The sequence below is a fragment of the Notamacropus eugenii genome, chromosome 4 (assembly GCF_028372415.1).
Source record: "Notamacropus eugenii isolate mMacEug1 chromosome 4, mMacEug1.pri_v2, whole genome shotgun sequence".
Taxonomy (NCBI): Eukaryota; Metazoa; Chordata; class Mammalia; order Diprotodontia; family Macropodidae; genus Notamacropus; species Notamacropus eugenii.
In genome coordinates, this window is record NC_092875.1 from 13224345 (window position 1) to 13245579 (window position 21235).

Below are 21235 nucleotides of genomic sequence, written 5' to 3' on the forward strand. Positions count from 1 at the left end.
ATTTGTTATCTCTGATCTTTTTATTTCCAGACTCTTTTGGATCTCCTTCAGATCCTATCATGGGGCCTGGCACACAGTAGGCATTTAATACATGCTTAGTGATTCACTGATGGATATCTCCTCAACTCCTGGCATGGGGCCTGGCACACAGTAGGCACTTAATACATGCTTAGTGATTCACTGATGGACATCTCCTCAGCTCCTGTCATGGGGCCTGGCACACAGTAGGCACTTAATACATGCTTAGTGATTCACTGATGGACATCTCCTCAGCTCCTGGCATGGGGTCTGGCACATACTTCCTTCAAGAGCTTCTGCCTTCTTGGTGTGAATATGCCCTCCAGCTTGGTCTGAGGCCTTCTCTTCCTGTGCAGTTCTTGTCTGCATCTTCCCATGCATCCAATGAGCTGGAGGCCTTCCTCTGCTCCTTTACATCATTCACAGAAATGAGTACAAAACTTAGGAAGTCCGCTGGTCACGCTTCTCTCTCACCACTGATGGCCAACATTCTGAGCCAAGCCAGCCTTGAGGATAGATTTGACTCCATTTCTCAAATGCAAGCAGTCTGTCCTCCTTGTCCTTTGGGTCCCGTACAGGCAGCTAGAGGATAGAACCCTGAACTTTCGTCAGAAAGACCTGAGTTCTAACGCTGCTTCTGACACAGACGAGCTGTGTGAGGATGGCAAGTGATTTCACCTCTGTGGCCCTGTTTCCTCATCTCAGTCTTCCTCATTGAAATGTAAGCTTCTCATGGATAGAGATTGTTTTATTTATCATATTTTATCACCAACCCTAGCCTAGTGCTCAGCACATAGTAGGTGCTTAATAAACGTTTACTGATTGATCTATAAAATGGAAATAATAATGGCATCTATCCACAGAGACACTGTGATATTTGTAAAGTGCTTTGCTAGCTGCTATTTGTGTGATCCTGGGCAAGTCACTTAATCTCTGTCTGCCTCAGTTCCTTCACCTGTAAAATGGGGATCATTGCAGCACCTGCCTCCCAGGCTTGCAGGGAGGATCAAATGAGATAACAGATTATAACCCTTAAAGAACTGTCCAAACATTGGCAGTTACTGTTCTTATAGAAAACCGTGGTCCTTCGGAGATCTTGGTATTCACAGATTTATCGTGCACACAGAAAGGGCCTAATACGTGTTTGTTTAATGGAATGGACGTGTACAATTGGATCCCCAATCAGTTCCCTCTATCACTCTCTCACTGGTCCCCTTCTCTCCACCGTAATGACCATCACCCTAATAGTTTTATTGTTCAGTCACCTCAGTTACATCTGACATTTTGGGACTCCCTTGGCAAAGATCCTGGAGTGGTTTGCAATTTACTTCTCCAGTTCATTTTACAGAGGAGGAAACTAAGGCAAACAGGGTGAAGTGACTTGCTTAGGGTCACATAACTAGTAAGAGTCAGAGTCTAGATTTATTTGAATTCAGTTGTCCTGATTCCAGGCCCAGCTCTCTATTCATGAAAATTGCAAGACATATGTACAATCAATTCATCCATTGATAAACATTTCTTTAGCACTTACTATATGCCAGGTACTGTGCTAAGTTTGGGGATACAGAAAGAGGCTTTAGAACAGGGGATGTCAGGACTGGGAGGGGCCTTAGAATGGAAGATGTTACAACTTTGGAATGCATCTATTTCACCCCCTTCCCAGGCCCCCTAATTTTACAAAGGAAGAAACTGAGGACCAGAGAGTTTAACTTGCTCAAGGTCACACAGCTTGAGCCAGAACCCAGGTTTTCTGACTCTTTCCACCTCTCCAGAAGAGTCCAGGTTCCTGCCTGGCAGCTCACAGTCAAAACTGGGAGGGTAAGATTTGGCACATAAAAAGACAGACAGAGTATGTGCTCAGGAACCCGGGTAGCTCAGACAGCCTGGGCCCAGAGGAGTCAGGGGAGCCTGAAAGCCTGAAGGAGGATTGTGAGTCAAGGTGGGGGCGGCCACCTGCAACAGAGCCCAGGCCCATCTGGCTAGAACAGGCAGAGGGTTTGTGTGGGCAGGATCAGGGGGCAAGTCTGAGAGCCCGTACTGCATGGTGGGGCACTAATAACCAGAGGGACCACTCTCGCTTCTATTTCTTCCCTCTTGACATCACAGGAGAGCCTGATGATTGTCCATTGTATCAATGAGGAACAGAGGACCAAAAGGATGCCCCTGAGTCAGTGCAGGAGAGAAGGTCGAACCCAAGTCTAACGGCCAGTGGCCCAGGCATCAGAAGGCATCAGGAGACATTTCATCTCCCACCTCCCTGCTCTTACAATGGCTGGACCCTGTGCCTGGAGTGCTCCACCTCCTCACATTTGCCTCAGCTCCAAGACTATCTCCTTCAAGATGCTCTCCAGAGACAAGCAGACTTGTGCAGGGTGACCCATCAAGAACAGGGAAGGCAGAGATGCCGTTAGAAGCCCTGTGGAGGTCCTTCCTCCCAGCCTCCAGTCATCACTCAGGATGACTGGGGAGGGACAGAAGGAACAGCCCCCTTAGTCTCTGGCATTCCCCTTGAGGCTTCCAGGGCAAGGGCCAGCCCTCCTTAGGCAGTGAAAATTCCTGGGGAGGGGGCAGTTTTTTCTTTTCTTCTGCCTTTCCCAAAGCTAGGTGTGAGACCATCCTAGTGCCACGTGGGGCTGGGCCTCAGTCTCCCTACGTGTAAATGGGTGGGGGGGTGGACTGGCTGGCCTCTGAGGCCCCGGCCACTTCTCGGTCCAGGTCCCAGAACACCCCCCAGTCCCCACACGCGTCCCCGAGGGCCCCTGCTGCTCCCGAGCCCGAGCCAAGCAGGACACGTGCACTTGGCTCTCCCGACAAGGTGGGGCTCGGGCTGATGCCGCCGCCGTCGCTATGGAGACGGTCTCGCCTGGCTCTGTTGCTAAGGCCCGCCGGCCAATCAGAGCGCAGCCGGCCACATCCGTCCCTGTTGCCATGGCCCTGCTGGGCGCGCCAGCCAATGGGGAGGCGGGAGCCGGGCTCCGGTTGGAACAGCAGCGCTCTCCCCATCCTGCCCACTCCTCGGCGGGGGGTCTGGCTGTTCTCTTTGTTCCAAAGGGCACCGGGGGCCCCGTGCTAGGTTCAAGAGGAGCCAGAGCGGGTGGCTGGGCTCAGCTGCGGCCACACCCGCCCCTCCGCCCCTCCGCCCCTCCCTCAGCAGCCCTGCCTCCCTAAAGGCAGGCTTGAGGGGATCAGTACAGCCCCATGTTAGGGATGAGAACGCTGAGGCTCGGTGAACAAACGCCAGGCTGGGGCACGGAGAGCCTGGGCCCATGATTCCAGGCCCAGCTGTGCCACTCACTACCCATGGGGCCCTGGACAAGGTCTTCCTTGGCTGCCCCAAGGAGGGGGTTGAACCTTAGATGACGCCCGAGGTCCCTGCTAGCTCAGAAGCCAGGACCCTTTGGTGGGTGGGTTGCCTTCCAATTCCCCAGTCCTGTGATTCTGCAGTGGGCAAGCCCCGGACTCAGACTGAGTGGCCTTCCAGGCCCCCACCCTAAATCTATGATCCCACCTGTTTGGAGGGAAGCCATACCACTTGGAGCTCAGGGAAATAAGAGGCATGGACCACAGCAGGCTCCTCACCATTCTGTGTCCCGACATCTTGGGGCTGATGAAACCTAGGGCCCCTTCTCAGAACCATGTTTTTAAAAGCATAAAAAATAGAGGATTGTAAAGGATTAGGGGGCCCTAGTGGAGAGAAGGTGGCCCCTAACTGTTAACATACCCTGATTTGGGGTGAGAAGGGTCTCGTTTCAGGGCTCCTACAACCAGTGAGAGGCCGGGTCAGGATTCAAATCCTGGCCTCTAAGTCCTGACTTGTGCCCCTAATCTTTCCAGTTTAGGCAGAATGAGCCCAGAATGACACTTCAAAAAGAGCCAGGGTTCAGGGTTCGAGTCCAGGGCTAGGTGACCTTGGGTCCTCCAGTTCCCCCTTTGTGAGGTCAGGTCTAAGGTTCCTTCCAATACCTGGTACTTTCATGCCAGGCAGGAAGGGGCCCTAGAGTCCAAAAATATGAGTTTGGGTCCTGGTCAGCAATGTGTTTTAGGACAAATCCTATCACTCTCCAGAGCCTGTTTCCTCCTTTGTAAAATAGGAATAACCTTTTTAGGGCATTGAGAGGAAGGGGCTGGAGGCAGGAGGAAAAGAATTAATCCCCGACAGTCTGTGCTAGGACAGCCTGGGAGTTAGCCAGTGACAGTATTATTAAATGCACTTTACAAATGAGGAAACTGAGGCTCTGAGACTGACTTGCCCATGATTGTTGGATCACAGATTCTGAACTGGAAGGGTCACTGAGTGGACTCGATCTCAGAACCCAGATCTACTGATGCCCAAGTTCAATGATCTCTCCCCTGCAGATGAGGGAGAGGAGAAAGGAGGTGGAACAGAGAAATGTGCAGTCTCATGGGGCATCTACGCCAACTCTGGCCAGGTTGAGAAGCCCCTTCTACAATGTTCTGAGTGATCCCCCCCACCCCCACCTTGAAAGTCCAGCCATGCTCCCCACTGTCAATCACCAGCCCCAAGCATGTGCTTTCAATAACCTTTATTTGGCAAACTTACTTTATCACAAATGGAAGTCAACATACTTCCCTGCTTCCTTGCTCCCTAAACCAGGACTGTGCCAAAAGGGGACCCCTGTGGGAGTTTATCCAAGCCCGGACTCCAGGACCCAAGTGGGACCCACAGCATGGCTGGTGACTTTCCCTGAGAAGGATGGTGACAGCCAACCTTGGTATGCCAATGCTGGAGTGTGAGAGGTGTCTTGGCCCCTGGGAGTTTGGAAGGCAGACTGAAACAGAGAGGACCCTGAGCCCTGGGGGCTGGGAACAGGGTCCTCCAGCTAACCTTAGACAAGCAGGGAAAAATTAGCCAGGCCAGGTGTGGATCCAGCTCATCTATTGCAAAGCCCCATGGGAGGTGAGAGGCCTGAGCTGCTGGGAGCTGGGGGACACTCGCAGGGCCTAAAGCTGACTTTGCCCAGGGTCACCTCTGTGCAGTTCCAAAGTGGAGGAACAGGCCTACCTCTGAGGATCTGCCTGGACACAGCTTCATTGCTAACAAACTAATGAACAGGTAAAGCCAAACTCTGCTGTCTCTGGAGACAGGGCATAAGAACCAAGCTGAGGGGAGCCAAAAGGCCAGCTCCCATACTCACAATGAGAACAGAAAACTGACCCTGCAGAACCCCAAGGAGCGGGGCCAAGAGGGTGGGCTAAGCATTCCTCTCCAACACTGAGGAGAACCTGGGGGCTTGACCTGTGAATCCATGTGGCCGTCGTCTGCCAGGAGTGCCTCACACTCGGTTGCCCCCTGAGAACTCAAACAACAGCAGAGCGGCCCAGAAAGTGTCACTGGAGGTTTGCTCACTCTGGGAGTCCCTTGGAATCTGGAAGAGTAGACATAGAGTCATGACTCTCATTGGCAGATAGTACAAGCTGTGCCATCTTGGGAAAGTCAAAGAGGTGGTCAGGGCTCAAAGGTCCCCTCCAGCTTAATGGCCATAGGATGACATTTTGATGTCCTTGACCTTCGTTAACTCCCCTGTAAAATGAGGCTCCCCCAAAGTCCCTCCTGGCTCTGAAAGAGGAAAGAGTGAGTCTTGGGGATCCACAATCAGAGGGCTTGTCCTTGAGACCCCTCTGAGCCCCAATCCTACCATCCCACACATTCACCTCCAAACCGTCACTGATCACCACAGCTTGTACCTGCCAGGGAAAGCAACCCTGTGACAGAATCCTGTCAAGGTTAACCATCAGGGCTGCTGCCTAAGGCTTCATCACCGACCATTTGCTGGCACTTGGCAAAGCCCTTTCTATCAATTCTTATAATAGTCCCATTTTACAGATGATGAAACTGAGGTTCTGAGAGGGACTGTAACTGTCCCAGGGCCATGTAGTGAGGGTTAGATGCATTTATAAAAAAGCCCTCTCAATGTGCCAAGCCCTGCCTCATGCCACCACGTCACTCTGTTCTCATGACACTGGCAGGACATTCTGTTGGTGAAGTCATCTTTGAAATCCTGTCCCTCCTTAGGTCCAAGCAAGGGACACCGCTATCAATTTATTCCTTTCACATCAATTCAGTTCATTTCTTAAGTGTCTACTAGGTGCCAGATACGCCTGATAATGTTGTAAGGAGACTAATGGCACACCTTCTTCTCTGCCTAGACTTTGTGGCCTATTTCAGCGTGAGAATCTGGTCCTCCCCGATGGTCCTTTCCCCCATGGTGTGCTCGGGCTAAGCTTATTGCCCAACTGGAGGATCACCAGATCTCCCTCAAGGACACAGGGCACAGAAGGAGCCTGGCTCAGGCTGGGCTGCCCTGAATCCCCAAATCATATTCCCAGAAAGGACCGCAGAGGGCACTGAGCCTAGCCAGTGCCAAAGTTAGAGTCCTAGAGTAGCTGTGTGATGCAGCCATCAGAAGACCTGGGTTCAAACTCTGCCCTTGTCTCCAACTGCCTGTGTCATCTTGGATAAATCATTTGACATCTGTGAGATTCATTTCTCCTGGCCAGTAAAGGACCTTGAAGGTCCCTTCTGTCCTTTAAAGCCTCTGGTTCTTGGGCAGAATCTCTAATTCGAAGCCCAAACTGCTCATCTAAAGACAGGAAACTCACTACCCACAAACACCCAAGTGCATCCCACTTTTGGACAAGTCTCCCTTGCTTCCTCCTTCCATGGATCCAGATGTTTGTCCAGGAGAGAAGGCCTCCTCCACCTTTCTGTTATACAGCCAGGCAGAGGGCCAGCCTGGGACAGAGGGCCTGGACCGGGATTTCAAAGGTATTGGCAAATTGCACGGCAGGACACTCCCTCCACCAGTTCAGATTGGCATCCTCTCTACAACTCAGGGATGAATCACAGTACACAGCATTTCTTCATCTGCAAAGCACCCTACAGCTTACAGTCTCAGGGAGCTGCTTAGATCAGGGAGACCCTAAGTGACTTGGCCAGGGTCACACATCCAGTAAGAGTCAAAGGAGGAATCTGAACCCAGATCTTCCTGGTTTCTCAGGACACCTGCAGAGAAACTGGGAGATACAGCTTAGATTCAATCCAGTAAACACTTATTAAGCTCCGTCTGTATATGCCTGGTACCGTTAAGTGTGGAAGGTACAGAGACAACACTAAGTATAGTGTCTGTTTACATTCTACTGGATTCTAGTCCCTGCCCTGCCCCTCACTAGCCAGGTGACTTTAGGCCCCATTTCTTCCTCTCTCCAGGCCTCAGTGTGCCCATCTGTAAAATGAAGCTACTACCCCCTCCCAGCATGGTGCTGAGGATCTGGTAAGCTTGTGCCCTTACTGGGCTGGTTTGGGAGATGCTGCTACTGAGGTAGCCCCCACAGGCCTCCCAGGAAATCAACCTCTTTCTCCCAGACTGCATTTGCTTCCACCCCCTTTTACAAAACAAGTACCCAGGGGAACCAGTCTGGGCCCCAGATGGGCACAGGAAAGAGATCTCTTTCCTTGCCAAGCCATAGAGCAGGAGAAGGCAAAACTGCCATCTCTGGAGATGTTCAAAATGAGATAGTGCCTCTTCAGGGCCACAGCATGGGGTGGGTCCTTCTGGGAACCAGAGGGGTGGCTGAGATAAGTGTGGACGGGCCCCTGGAGAAGGATGCCCGACCTTCAAGCCACACCATGCTAGTGCTAAAGCTGGGACAGTTCTGGAGATGAGGAAACTGAATGCCTAGGGAGGGGAAGGGGCTCTCAGGAACCTACAGCTAGTGTCAGAGGTGACTTCTGAACTCAGGTCTTCCTGACTCAAGCCCAGAGCCCTACCCACCCCATCAGATATGGGAGCCCTTCCAAGCCTCTCCTTTCAGGCCTCTTCTGATCCAAGGCAGGGCTCTTGCCACTGAACCACACTGCCTCCTCTAGAGGACCAAGCGGGGAACGGCGTGTGAAATACCAGCAGGTCAAAGTCTCACTGGAAATTCAGCGGCTGAGGCCCAAAGGAAGGAAAGCACCTACCCAAAGTCACAGAGGAAGCTGAGGGCAGAACCAGGATGAGAACCTCCCAGCCTTGATATCCCCTGTTCTCAGGCCCCTCTGGACTCCTACATCCCACCCCTATCCAATCACATCATTTGATCCTCAGGGCCCCCCTCTTCCATGGGCACAGACACAAGCCCGGGGCACAGACACAAGCCCGAGCCACAGCTTCGCTCTTATGCCTCCTGAAAAAAATCTGACATTGCAGGATTGCTAGGTTTGGGGCCAGGAGAGACCTAGTTTCAGCTCCAGGTCATGTATCTAGGTCACTTTGGATCTCCGAGCCTCGGTTTCCCCATCTGCAAAACTGGGTTACTTCTACCAGTAGCTTTGCCCTTGGTCTTCCCGGGAAGAGAGGTGGATCTGACTCTGTGGAAACAAGTCTTATAAAGGGCCCCATCCACGCCAGCCACTCTTACCCTCCCCAGGAATCTTCCTGTCACTGTGCCAGGGAAGGAAAACCCAGGAGTCAGTTTTCTGTACCAATGGCAAAGCAGCCGGGGGCATGGACTGGCCAAGAAGTCAGGAGAACCTGGATTCAAACTCTACCTGAAATACTCCTAATCTGTGTGACTCTGGGAAGATTTCCTAACCTCTGCCCTCTGACCTGGTCCCTCCTCCAGGAGCCCCTAGGAGCCCAACACAGGAGCCCCCCAGAAAATCTCCACGTGTAGGCTTGGGGTCCTGGGGCAGCTCAGGGCCAGCCAGTGACAGCTGCCTCTAGAGCCAGCTGCCCTGCAGGGCTTGACAGTCAAGGTGGGGAGTCAAGAGTCCAGACTCTGTCCTGAACTGAGGAGAACCGTAAGCAGGCTGGTGTCTGTCTCTGAGGCTCAGTTTCTTTCATCTGTCAAATGGGAGGGTTAGGTCTCTGAGCCTAAATCTGTGATCCCCTAAGTTCTGGCCCTGCCTGAAGGCATCAGCCACCCTGGGTCTCAGTGTGGCAGGTGGGGCTGGCAGGTGGTAGGGGAAGGACAGGAAGGATAAGCCTGGGGCTCTGATCCCTGGTTCAGGCCTTCCCCCCCCTCTCCCCCCCCCCCCCCCCCCGATTCCTTTCTCCCCCACCCCCAACCTGGGGCTTCTGACCTCAGCCCGCTGCCCCTCTGCTCCATACAATGAGGGGATAGCAGGAGACAAACTTGATTTCTCAGTTCTCTGCCACACTAAAAAACCTTAAGTCTGTAGCAGCAGTGGGAAAGGGTTCTGGAGTCAATCAGGGGAACTGGGTTCAGATCCCAGCTCTGACATTTCCTAGCTCAGGGAACAGAGCCCTCTCAGGGTCTCAATTTCTTCCTCTGGAAAATGCAAATAATAATAACCCTTGGACTCCTAAAGTGGTTTGTAAAACTGAAAGCCTAGAATCTAAACACCCCGAGAGAAAGGACAGTTTCATTTTTGTCTTTTGTCTCTACAGAGCTCTGCTCAGTGCTGGGTATACAGTAGGTACTTGATAAATGGGGGTGTAATGGAATGTCCTGTACCCCAGTAGAATGGAAACTCTGGAGGATAAGACGGTTTTATTTTGAAAGGCTTTTTTGGATGCCTCTGTCTCCCCAGTACCTAGAACAGCACTCAGCACACAGTAGGTGCCTAACTATTGCTCATCTGATTGATGAAGCCAGACAGCTCTCCAGAAGGGCTCATGACCATGGGCTAGGGAGTGATGCCAGCTTCCTGACCTCCAGCATCTGTGTCTGGGGCTTAGAGGGAAGAGACAAATGAGATCGGGTTGGGGGAAACAGAGGCCAGACTCTCCTCTCCCCTTTTCAGAGAAACCAGGGCTAGTTCTTCTTCTGGCCAGGAAGGAAGGTATCCCACCTGCACAGGCAGGCAGAGGACACCAGCTCAGACATCTGCTCTCTAGGGACAAACAGACACGTAAGGGAAAGCCCAGCCTGATGCCATGCCAAGGTATCTGTTCCCCAAGTCCACCAAGGCCCTGACTGCCAGCCCCTCAATATCCCTATACTCATCCGTACAGGAATGGTCTCCACCTCCGCCTCCTCCACGGCTTCCAGGCCAGCCAGGGCTGCTCCAGGGTTTCCTACAGGGGCCAGGTGGTTCTACAGGGTAGAAAGAAGGCTGCATCTTGGGGCTTGCTCACAGGGAAGGACTCACACACAGGGTCAAAGAAGGGAGCAAGGCTCAGAGCCAGACAGAATGATCTTCCAGGGCCTGAAGGATGGTTACACCGGTCACTTCCATTGCATTCCCTTTACCAAGCACCTACTACATGCTGGTAACTGTGTGAGGTGCTGGGGACAACAATGAATCGGTCCCTCCCTTCCAGAAATAGAAAGCCAGAGGCAGCTTTAGACAGGACATCAGGAAAAGCTTCCTCAGCTGACCCAGAGCAGAAAGGGCTGCCTGGAGGTGGTGAGCCTCTTGCTCCTCAGAGGTATGCATGCATGGTAGGGATCCAGGCAAGAAGTGTTGGCCTGGATTGCCACCAGGATCCCTTCTATCTGAGAGTCAGAACCTCCATGTGAGGAGGGGATGGGGCCTTAGGATCCAACAGAATTCAGGGCTGAACCAGCCCTGGGAGGCTCTATCCTTGGGTTTAATAATAAGTGGGAAATGCTGGGGAATGAGGGGCTCCCAGGAAGAAGGCCTAGCTGTCCCTGGAAGGTGGGTGGGGTCAAGCAAAACTCTGAATCTCACCCGCCTCACTCAAGAATGCCTGCTGGGGAGCCTTACCTGGCTGTATTCCAGAGCTGGGGGCTCGCCCAGGACCGAAACTCGATGGGGACTCAAGGGTTTCTCCAGCATCATCTCTGAGGAACTGAAAATAACAAGAGCCACTCACATTCCACATCAAAGGCAGTCACCTCCACCCAGCCTGCCTTCCGAGCCTCAGTCGTACCCAGGTGTCCCAGAGCTCCCTCAAAGGCTGAGTGAAAGGGGCAGCTGGAAAGTCCTAGAGTGCAGCTCCAGAAATGCCTGAGAACTGACTGCTCAGTCTGGTGGGAAAGGACGGGGTCTTTCTGCCACCACCAACTGGCTACAGTCACTTAGACCTCAATATGAAGGGGCTGCCATCTGCCCCGGTGAAGGACTGATCAGCCCAACCCTAGAGAATCACAGTCCGCCAAGGGCATTCTCCATTGCTACCAGGCTCAGGACCACCATCCCCATCTCATGGGGTGAGGAGGACCGGATGGATCTTTATCTCCAGCCCCAAGGCTTGCAAGGGATCTTGTCATTGGAACTGACCCTTGGGGATGGGCTAGCTGTGTAAGCAGGTTCTCAAAACTCACTTTTCTCCTCCATACAATGGGAATGGACAAGCTAGTCCCCATCAGGGTTTATTGTGAAGAAATGCTCAAGGAAACCAAATGGATAAGACACATCCACCTGTGATTTCCCTGGTCATTCGCCAGAGGCTGCTGTGGTGGACCCATAAGAATTGACTCTGTGACCCACCCCACCAGCTCAACACCAAACATGCTTCAGATCTGCTCATGGACCCATGTGCTGGTCTCCTCATCCCAATCCCACTCACTAGAATGTAAGTTCTCTGAGGTTGGCATTTGCCTGGGTCTTATCCTGGTTTCCCCAGAATAGGAAAGAGTGAGAGACAGAGAAAGAAACTGAGGCCCCAAAATGGCCTGTTAAGGTGCTCTGTCAAGTCAAGAAGACTGGCTCAAGGGCTGCCTCAGACATTAAGCAGCTGTGCGACCCTGGTCATAATGCCAAGGCCAGACTCAGGCTCAGAACACAGACATCCAACTAGAGATTCTCCCTCTTCAAGGTCCCACCTTCCTTCCCCATTCCCAACGAGTCCTAAGGAAAAGAGTCAGATATTCAACCCTTCAGCCAAACCCCAAATATCCCCCTACAAGGGAGTAGACAGGAATCAAGGAACCTGCTGGGCCTGAATACCTCCAAGAGAGTGTCACATAGGGAGGGATCCTAGAATAGGGGATGTCAGGGCTGGGAGTTGAGTGGGAGCTTAGAACAGAGAAGAACCTTAGAACAAGGAATGTCAGGGCTGGGAAGGACCTCAGAACATGGATGATCAGTGGTGGGGTCTTAAAGATCATTTAATTCAGCTTACTCTATTTGCAGCCAAGGAAGCTGAGGCCCAGAGAAGTCTTGTACCAGGTTCCAGGCCTAGGAAGGACCAGGCCTCTTTGGATAGGAGTCAGAAGTCTCAGGTTCAAATTTCAGATCTGCCACTTATTGCCTCTGTGACTTTGCCCAGGGTCATGACCTCTCTGAGCCTCAGTTTCCACTGCTGGGTGGGGGTCTGGTGACCTCTGAGGTCTCTGTGCATGTATCTACACAAGAGGCATCATTCATGTAATTAAGAAGCTGGGGATGAAGGGGCCCTGCTGCTACCCACGCTTGGTTCTACCCAGGGAAGGTGCCCCCTGGACAGTCGGCCTCCTTCCTCTCTCCCTCCTCTCTTTCTTATGGGCTCTACCCTTATATGTCAGGGCCTGCAGGCACTGGAGGGAGCAACTGAGGTTGCAAACGTGGCTCCTTCACAATGAACAAAGGGCCAGCTCGGGCCTTTTCCTAGGCTTCAAGGCCCCAAAGCCTGAAGGACCCCACTTCTGTTACTGTACCTTTGTGGAAGGACACATTCCAGGGGTGTCAGTGGCTCTTCCCTGAACATGAAGCTGTCCACTTCCAAGCCTGGCTGTCTGCTGGCCACTTCAGGACAGGGCTCAAGGCCTGCTTGGAGAGGGCTCCTGTCTGGTGGAGTCTGGTAACCTGGGGTGGGGAAACCAGAATGAAGAACCTCTCCTATGCAGAGTCCTGAGGGCAGCAATGGTCTGTTGGGTCATCCAGTCAAGATGGTCCCCTCCAAAGAGCTTCTTCCAAGTCAGAGACTCTGCAGTTCCTGCCACCCTCACCCAGACCAGACTCTCAGTTCAGGAAACCAGGACATTTAGCTTCTCTCTGTGACTGTTCCAGCTGCCTCCTTTTATGGAAACTGAGTGTCAGGAGATGAAAGTGAGTGACCAAGCTGGGATTCAAACCCAGGTCTTCTAACTTTGTCCTTCCTCTAATTACACCAATATTCTAGGGTCCTTCCCAACCCTGACATTCCCTGTTCTAAGCTCCCTCCTGGCCCTGACATCCCCTGTTCGAAGAACCCTTCCAAAAATCAATCCATTAAGATTTATTAAGTGCCAACACTGTTCTAAGCACCATGCTAATCATCTTGACTCTGTGGATGGAGGACCAGCCTTGGAACCAGAAAGTCCTGGGTTCATGTTCCGTCTTTTCCACTTCCCACTGATGTGACCTTCGACACTCCAGACAACTGTCTAGGGCTCTGGGTGCTCAATAGCTGGCAAACTGCCCTGGTAGAGGGAGTTCCTCACACAGATGAAATCAGAGGGCCCCTCCCTCCCCACACCTGAAACCGTGCATTCCTGACAAGGAAGGGCCAGAGGTTATTAAAGACTGGCGGTAGGGGGCACCATAGCTCACAGAGCACCTGGCATGGAGTCAGGAAGATTTAAGTTCAAATCTGATCTCAGACACTTATTAGCAAGTCACCCTTTTTGCCTCAGTTTCCTCATCTGCAAAATGATCTGGAGAAGGAAATGGCAAACCAATATCTCTGCCAAGAAAACCCCAAATGGGTCACAGAGAGTCAGTCAGAATGTTTGATTTCCAGCCCTGGATCCATATGTCCTGAGGCTGAATCCTCTTCACTTTCTAAGCCTCAGTTCCCCATCTAAAAACATGAGGGTGCTCAACTACATGAGGGGCACTTAACCCGACTGAACATTGCTGACAATTGTCTTTAGAAATAACTGGTTTCTTTTGTGATCCTCTGCATCTGAAACCATATGCATTTGAAACCATAATCTGAGGAGGGGTCCAGGATTCCAACAAAGTAAAGAGCCCTTGGCCCGGAGGATCTTCACGGCCATTCCTCCTTGGGGGTTCTAGAGGCCAGAGCGAGAAACCAGAAATGGACAAGATAACCCTCATCCTTTTCCTGGGCCAGTAAGATGGGGGGGAGGCTGAGTGGGAGGGTTTCTGAGGTCCCTTCCAGCCCTAAGATACCATGACTAAGAGCTGACATGCTTCTACCACTCCCGCCAATTGTGAAATAAAAGCCCGGGGTACTGTGGTACCCAATAAATGCACAGAGGGGGCCTGAATTAGAAGAAGTGGAAACAGGCAGGGGGGACTCTGACCTGAGGGTCTGGGATCCCAGAAGGCAGAGAAGGGGCCCATGGTAGCAGGCTCCTGGGATATTGCCGAGACAGGCTTCAGGAGCTCCAGCTCTTGACCATAGACAGTTTCCTGCATCTGGCCTGGTAGCGACTCACAGGGGCCCAGGAGGAAACTCTCAGGCCAGGGAGCCAGGGCAGGAAGGATGGGAACTGGCCTGCTGACGGAGGCAGGAGGGCAGATGGCAGTGCTAGGGCCCTCTCCAGGGAAGCTGGGTCCTGATGTCAGTAGGACGGCCTCCGGGTCCTGGCCAAGCTTCTCCACCGTCATCTCGCTGCTTCTCACAAACCTGGGGGCACAGACAAAAGCAGGGGCGGGTGGTGGAGGAGGCAGCTGGGGCCACAGCATGTGAATTCTGAATGAGCTCAGACCATGGACCAGTGCTCCTGAGCAATAGCAGAACCACAGAACTTTAGAGAAGATAGTGCTAGTGTCAGACAAAGAGATGGGCTTAGGCTGTGACAAGCAGGGAAGAAAGGAGATCTTGGAAAACAACACCTGACTAAACAGAAATTAAGGAGGACATGAGGCAGCAAGAAACACTGGAACTAAATCCAAAGACTGAAAAAATAGAAATTGGAACCTGAGACTTAAAAAAAAAGTGGAAAGCAGATCAAGGAGAGATAATTTAAGAATTACTGGAGTCTCTGAAAACCAGGATTAAGAAAAAAAAATCTATTAGAACCTGAGAGCAAAGTGAAGAGGAAAAGTGTTGACTCTTGAAAAAAGTATTGTCTCTTGAAAGTATGTCACAATGAAAACCTCCAAGAGCATTAGAGTCAAAATCCAGAGCTTCAAAGAAAAACTGCGGAAATCCTCCAGAAAGAAGTGATTCAAGTACCAAGGAGCTAGAGTCAGTATCACACAAGACCTGGCAGCTTCTCCTGAGGGTCAAAGAAAGGGGGATGACTGGACAAAGCAGAATGGGAATGGCATGGAATACTGTTCCTAATTGACATTCAAGGCCCTTCCTGATCTTGCTTCGGACCTCTCCCTTTCACGGCCACTCTGCACTCCGTGAAGCCAGCTCTTGCTTTGGGTCACACCAGCCTTGACGCTTGGGTAAGGGCTCCTTTTTTTTCACCCCTGTCTTTTAGAGTCTCGTCCCTCAAGACCAGGTCAGGGACCTCCTCCTTCATGAAGCCTGCGTAAGTGAGGATTACCTCTCCCTCCACAAAATCGCTATCCTTTGTGGAACTGTCTTCTTTCCCATTTAATGGGGAGCAACTTGAGAGTTGAAACCCATCTGGACCATGTCTCCCAGACATCTGCCCCAGCGCCCAGCTAGGCCTGGCATACACGGGGAGTAGGGAGAGGCTTACCAAAGGGCTGCCCTGGCATCTTGTCCACCTTACCTGGCATCCAGCATCTTGGCCAGCCCCTCCTCGGGAGGGTGCCTCAGACCCACAATGGGTGGTTCCCATGCCAGCTCACAAGGACCTTGAGGGGCATCAGGGGGCCCTAGGTGAACATCTCCCTGGAATTCAGCTGAAAGCAGAGAAGGCAATACCTAAGGGTGATGGGTTTGAGGGGTCAGGGGCTCTTTGGCAAACTGTCCTGTCTACCTCACTCATCCCTGAGTGGAAACAGCTCTGGGACTGAGAGTGTGCTGGCACTCCTCCTCTGGCACTCATTATCTGTGTGGCCCTGGCCAAACCACACCAACCTTGCAAAGTCTCAGTTTCCCTTCTGTAAAGTGGAAATAATCCCAGTAGTCCTGAGCTCCTAGAGCTATCCTGAGGATCAAGTGAGATAACAGCCCTTTCGAGGTTTGGAAACCACCTTACAGGGACGCTACCTCATTCAAACCAGGACAGAGATGCCCTTTGTATTCTCATTTTACAGATGACAAAACTGAGTCTGAGAGAAGTGAAGGGTCACACAGCTAGCTTTTAAATGTCTGAGGCAGGATTTGAACTTGGATCTTCCTGACTTCAACAGTTTCCTTATTTGTAACATGGGGATGGTTTCTGAGGTCCCCTCATGTGGCTAAGACCTTCTCATGGAAGAGGAAAGTCCATGAACTTCCCTGTCCAGCTGGCAGCCAAGGAGAGGGGTCTATACTGCCCCTCTCCTCTCTGTACCTCCCAGCAGACAGGTTTTCCTTCCTCTTCCCCCACCAGTAGGAAGAAGAGGAGGCCTACCTTGAGGCTGGAGGCTGCAAGGTCCGGGCTCCAGCCAAGGCTGGGCTTCTGGTGCAGATTCCCCAGCTTGGGAAAGGGCCTGGGACTTCACTTGTCCCTGGTGGGATGATTTCTGCCTCCGGCGGTAATTGGCAAACCAGTTATAGATCTGCTGGGTCTGCAGACCCGTCTCCAAGGCCAGTCTCCCCTATAGTCCCCAAAGAGGCAGAGGGAAATCAGAAAATGAGATGCAATGAAGGCTACCACAAGGTGGGAGTGCAAGGGAACCCAATGCCCTATTGTTGGGAGCTGACAGAAGACCTCAGAGAATTTGGAAATGCCACAAGTGCCAAGGCTCTGCCAGCTCTGAGACCAATCCAAACACTGCCTTTGTAGTCAGGTCCCTGTCAATGGGCTAACCCTCGACCGCCCCAATGGCTTTCCTGGATTCATAGAATAAAAGATCGAGAGCAAGAAGGAACCTTATAGACCATTTAGACTAATCCTCTGGATTCTTGGCTACCCCATGACCAGCCTAACCTAGGCCTGCATGGTGGCTTAGGATGGTCCTGAGGACTGGGGGGGAATCTGCCAGGAGAAAGTTCCAGCCTAGACCCTTAGCTCCAAAGCTCTTCCTGGATACATCCCCTTTCTTGAGCTAGTTCTCAAATGGGCCCAGTTGGCCTAAGGTCTAGGGAGCCAACACACCAGCTGCTGTCACTTTCCTTGAGCTGAATGGCCAAGGGGGCATTCAAGATTGAGGTGGACAAGTCTCAAGCTGTAGGGACACAGGATTGACCTATGCTCCCTCAACTCCCCTGAATTACTCAGTGCATCATGGGGAGCTGGGCCCAGCCAGCACACCTACCCGCTGCTCCCTGCTAGGATTCATGGTCACAGCTGCAGCAAAGGCCAGGAGCTTCTGGCGCACATCTCTGGAGAAATTGCGGTTCTTCATGCCCTCAGGGCAGAGGAAAGGAGGAGGAGGGTTCCTTTGGGTGGGAGAGAAGAGGGGCCCCCGGGAGAGAAGAGGGGCCCCCGGGAGAGCAGAGCATGAGCATCACACCTTGGCCCATCCCCTGCAGGATCTGCTCCTGAGCCCACCACCCCAGAATCGAGATCAGGTAATGCTCCCTGGTACCTTTTTCTGCAACGAAACTTCTGCACAGGGGTCAGGGAGTCCACGTGGCATTTCTCCATAATCTTTCGGTAGTGAATCTCATTCCAAAGCTGGATCAGTTGCTCCCTCTCACCTGTCTCCCTGCAGTGCTATGGAGAGAGCAAGGAGGTTCTCACCTGTGGTCCAGCAGAACCTTAGGCCCAGAGACCTTGGGCAAGTCATTGCACTTTCCTGGATCTCCATTTCCTCTTCTGTAAAATGAGGGGTTGGACCAGATGGCCCAGGATCTAGGATCTTATGATTTACAGAGGAAGAAACTGGGGCCCCAAGAGGTCCATTGGTTTGCCAGGGTCAGTGTAGCATAGTGGATGGGGAGCTCGCCTTGGTGCGAAGAAGACCTCATGCTGGCTCTGATACCCTGAGCAACTCTAACACAGCCAGGCAGTCAATATTACTGTGTGCCAGGAGGCAGCAAGGTGGCTCAGCGGGTAGAGCACTGGGGCTGGAGTGAAGAAGATGAGCTGTGTGACTCTGGGCAAGTCATTTAACCTCTGCCTTAATTCCCTGGGAAAGCAAATGGAAAACCAGTCCAGTATCTCTGCCAAGAAAAATCCCATGGACAGTCTGGTCCATGGGGTCAGGCAGCGGCAGACAGGGACTGAACGACAATGTGCCAGGAGACGAGTAAAGGCAAAGACCAGGCCCTGCCCTCATCTCACAGATCATAAGCAGGTACCAGGATATACAAAACAGGTTATATAGAAGACAAGTAGGAGATGTTTAATAAGGGAAGGTGCTAGAACTAAGCAACCTTGGAGCAGGCTTCCTGCAGCAGGGGAGATTTTAGCTGGGATGTGGGGGAAGCCAGGGAGCTCAGTGGTCAGAGCAGAGCAGGGAGCGTCAAGGCCTGGGGGATGGCCGGGGACAATGCCTGGACTCTGGAGATGGAGGGCCTTCTTCCTGGAATGGCTGGGAAGTTCATGGTGCTGGATCAGAGGACGTGTTAGGGAGGGATGTGTAAGAAGCCTGGAAATATGCCAAATAAGGGATTTAGTGTTTGGTCCGGAGGCAGGAAGGGGTGGCTGGAGTCCTGGTAGGGAGAGTGACACTAGCGGACCTGAATGCTGGGAAAATCACTCTGGCAGCTGAATGCAGGGTGGTGTGCAGTGGGGAAAGACTTGAGGCAGCAGACCCCACCCCCACCCCCAGCAGCTACTTTAGTGGTCCAGGGGTGAGGAGATGAAGGTCTGTACCAGGGTAGGGCAGAGGAGGGAAGGGGGCATATTGGAGAAACGATCCTAAGGCAAAATCCACAGGCCTTGGCAGCTGATTGGATGTACAGGGTGAGAAAGAGTGAGGGTCCAGGAGGACCCCTGGCTTGAGAGCCTGAGGGACCGCTGACCTCTGAGTTTAAGATAAGGCCACTGGAGATGGGAGACTGGAGGTCAGCAGAGAGGTCAGGGGAGGGGAGAGATTTGAGAACTGTCAGTGGAGAGCTGGTAATTTAATCACCAAGGGAAGCGGTGTATAAGTATGTAAGAGTGACTGGAACCTCTGAATAAAGTGCATGGGCTTTATGACAGCTGTTTGAGTTGCAGTGAGAACCCCACGGTGCAGCTCCGCCCCAAGTGGTGGAAGCTGCTGAGCTAGTGGACTCTAGATGATGAGGCCTTCTGGTTCTAAAGGCAGGCCCTGCCCCTCATTCTGCCTCCAATCCCTTCCACGCAGCAAGCTCCTACCTCTAGAAGCCGACAGGCTGACTGGTGTTGGCCCTGACAGACAAGGACCAGGACACACGCTCGCACCACATCCATGCTGGAGAGGAAATGCCGCCAGTGGGGGCTTCCCAGCACCGCTTCCGCCAGGGGTTCCAGCATCAGAGGAGGTGTGCTCTGTACTTCTTGGCACAACTTTCCCGCAAAATGCACCAGCTCAGGTGGGGGGGCCAGAGAAGCCCTGTGCTCCTCTAGCAAGGCCAGGAAATACTTCATCTTGGCACCTAGAATCTCAGAATAGAAGAGCTGGGAGGGAGCTTAGAACAGGGAATGTCAGAGCTGAGAGGGAGTTTAGAACAGGGAATGTCAGAGCTGAGAGGGAGCTTAGAACAGGGGATGTCAGGGCTGGGAGGGAGCTTAGAACAGGAAATGTCAGAGCTGAGAGGGATCTTAGAACAGGGGATGTCAGGCTGGGAGGGAGCTTAGAACAGGAAATGTCAGAGCTGGGAGGGAGCTTAGAACAGGGAATATCAGAGCTAGAAGAATCCTCAGACATGATCTGTGGTCAAGCTCTTCATTGTACAGATGAGGAAACTGAGCTCCAACCAATGGCTGTATTCAAGTAGTGCCAAGTGGTCAGCCTGGCCCTCCTCGGGCAGCTGAAGGTATGGGGAAGGAGCTTCCTTCCTCTGGGCACCAGCTCCCACCCTGAGCATCCTCAGACAGACAGTGGGCCCTCTTTCCTCCTTGGCTACTCACCCTGCACTGGAGGGAACCCTGTGGGGGGGCCCTCAGCGGTCTCCATGGAAGTCTGCTGGAGAGGAAAGGACAGTCAAGGCAGGAAGGAGTCCAAAGCAGAGGGTTTAGAGCTAGAAGGAGCCACAGGCACAATCCAGCCCCAGCTCATCCTTTCACCAAAGTCGGAGGGGACATGACCCACACCCCAAAGTCACACAGTAAGGAAGTAAGCCAAGTCAGGCTTCTCTTCAGGCCTGTGAAATAGCAGAGCTGGGAGGGGCCCTAGAACAGGGGGAGTCAGAGGGGGGAGGGGCCCTAGAACAGGGGGAGTCATGGGGGAGGGGCCGTAGAACACAGGGTTTCAGAGGGGAAGGGGCCCTAGAACAGGGGGTGTCAGAAGGGGAGGGGCCTTAGAACACAGGGTTTCAGAGGGGAAGGGGCCTTAGAACAGGGGGAGTCATGGGGGAGGGGCCGTAGAACACAGGGTTTCAGAGGGGAAGGGGCCCTAGAACAGGGGGTGTCAGAAGGGGAGGGGCCTTAGAACAGGGGGTGTCAGAAGGGGAGGGGCCTTAGAACGGGGGGGGGGGGTCGGAGGGGGAGGGGCCTTAGAACAGGGGGTGTCAGAGGGGGAGGGGCCCTGGAACAGGGGGTGTCATAGAGGGGAGGGGCCCTGGAACAGGGGTTGTCAGAGGGGGAGGGGCCCTAGAACAGGGGGTGTCATAGAGGGGAGGGGCCCTAGAACAGGGGGTGTCATAGAGGGGAGGGGCCCTGGAACAGGGGGTGTCATAGAGGGGAGGGGCCCTAGAACAGGGGTTGTCAGAGGGGGAGGGGACCTAGAACAGGGGGTGTCATAGAGGGGAGGGGCCCTAGAACAGGGGGGGTCGGAGGGGGAGGGGCCTTAGAACACGGGGTTTCAGAGGGGGAGGGGCCTTAGAACAGGGGGTGTCATAGAGGGGAGGGGCCCTAGAACACGGGGTTTCAGAGGGGGAAGGGCCTTAGAACAGGGGGTGTCATAGAGGGGAGGGGCCCCGGAACAGGGGGTGTCATAGAGGGGAGGGGCCCTAGAACAGGGGGTGTCATAGAGGGGAGGGGCCCCGGAACAGGGGGTGTCATAGAGGGGAGGGGCCCCGGAACAGGGGGTGTCAGAGGGGGAGGGGCCCGAGAACAGGGGGTGTCAGAGGGGGAGGGGCCCCGGAGCAGGGGGTGTCGGAGGGGGAGGGGCCTTAGAACGGGGGGGGTCGGAGGGGGAGGGGCATTAGAACACGGGGTTTCAGAGGGGGAAGGGCCTTAGAACAGGGGGTGTCATAGAGGGGAGGGGCCC

The 21235-nt window shown here is 53.2% G+C and overlaps 1 protein-coding gene across 1 annotated transcript; it reads right to left on the bottom strand.

The window, feature by feature from the left end:
• Nucleotides 1-4545: 4545 nt before the first annotated feature.
• ANHX (anomalous homeobox) lies at nt 4546-20758 on the bottom strand. Its single transcript, XM_072599850.1, has 11 exons — nt 19936-20758; nt 19201-19460; nt 17483-17610; nt 17210-17333; nt 16363-16549; nt 15574-15706; nt 14182-14507; nt 12589-12736; nt 10715-10799; nt 9997-10080; nt 4546-5405 (listed from the first exon to the last, which is right to left on the bottom strand). Exons 1-11 carry the CDS (start codon nt 19979-19981, stop codon nt 5313-5315), a joined length of 1614 nt encoding a protein of 537 aa, XP_072455951.1. The 5' UTR covers nt 19982-20758; the 3' UTR covers nt 4546-5312.
• Between the last annotated feature and the right edge of the window lie 477 nt (nt 20759-21235).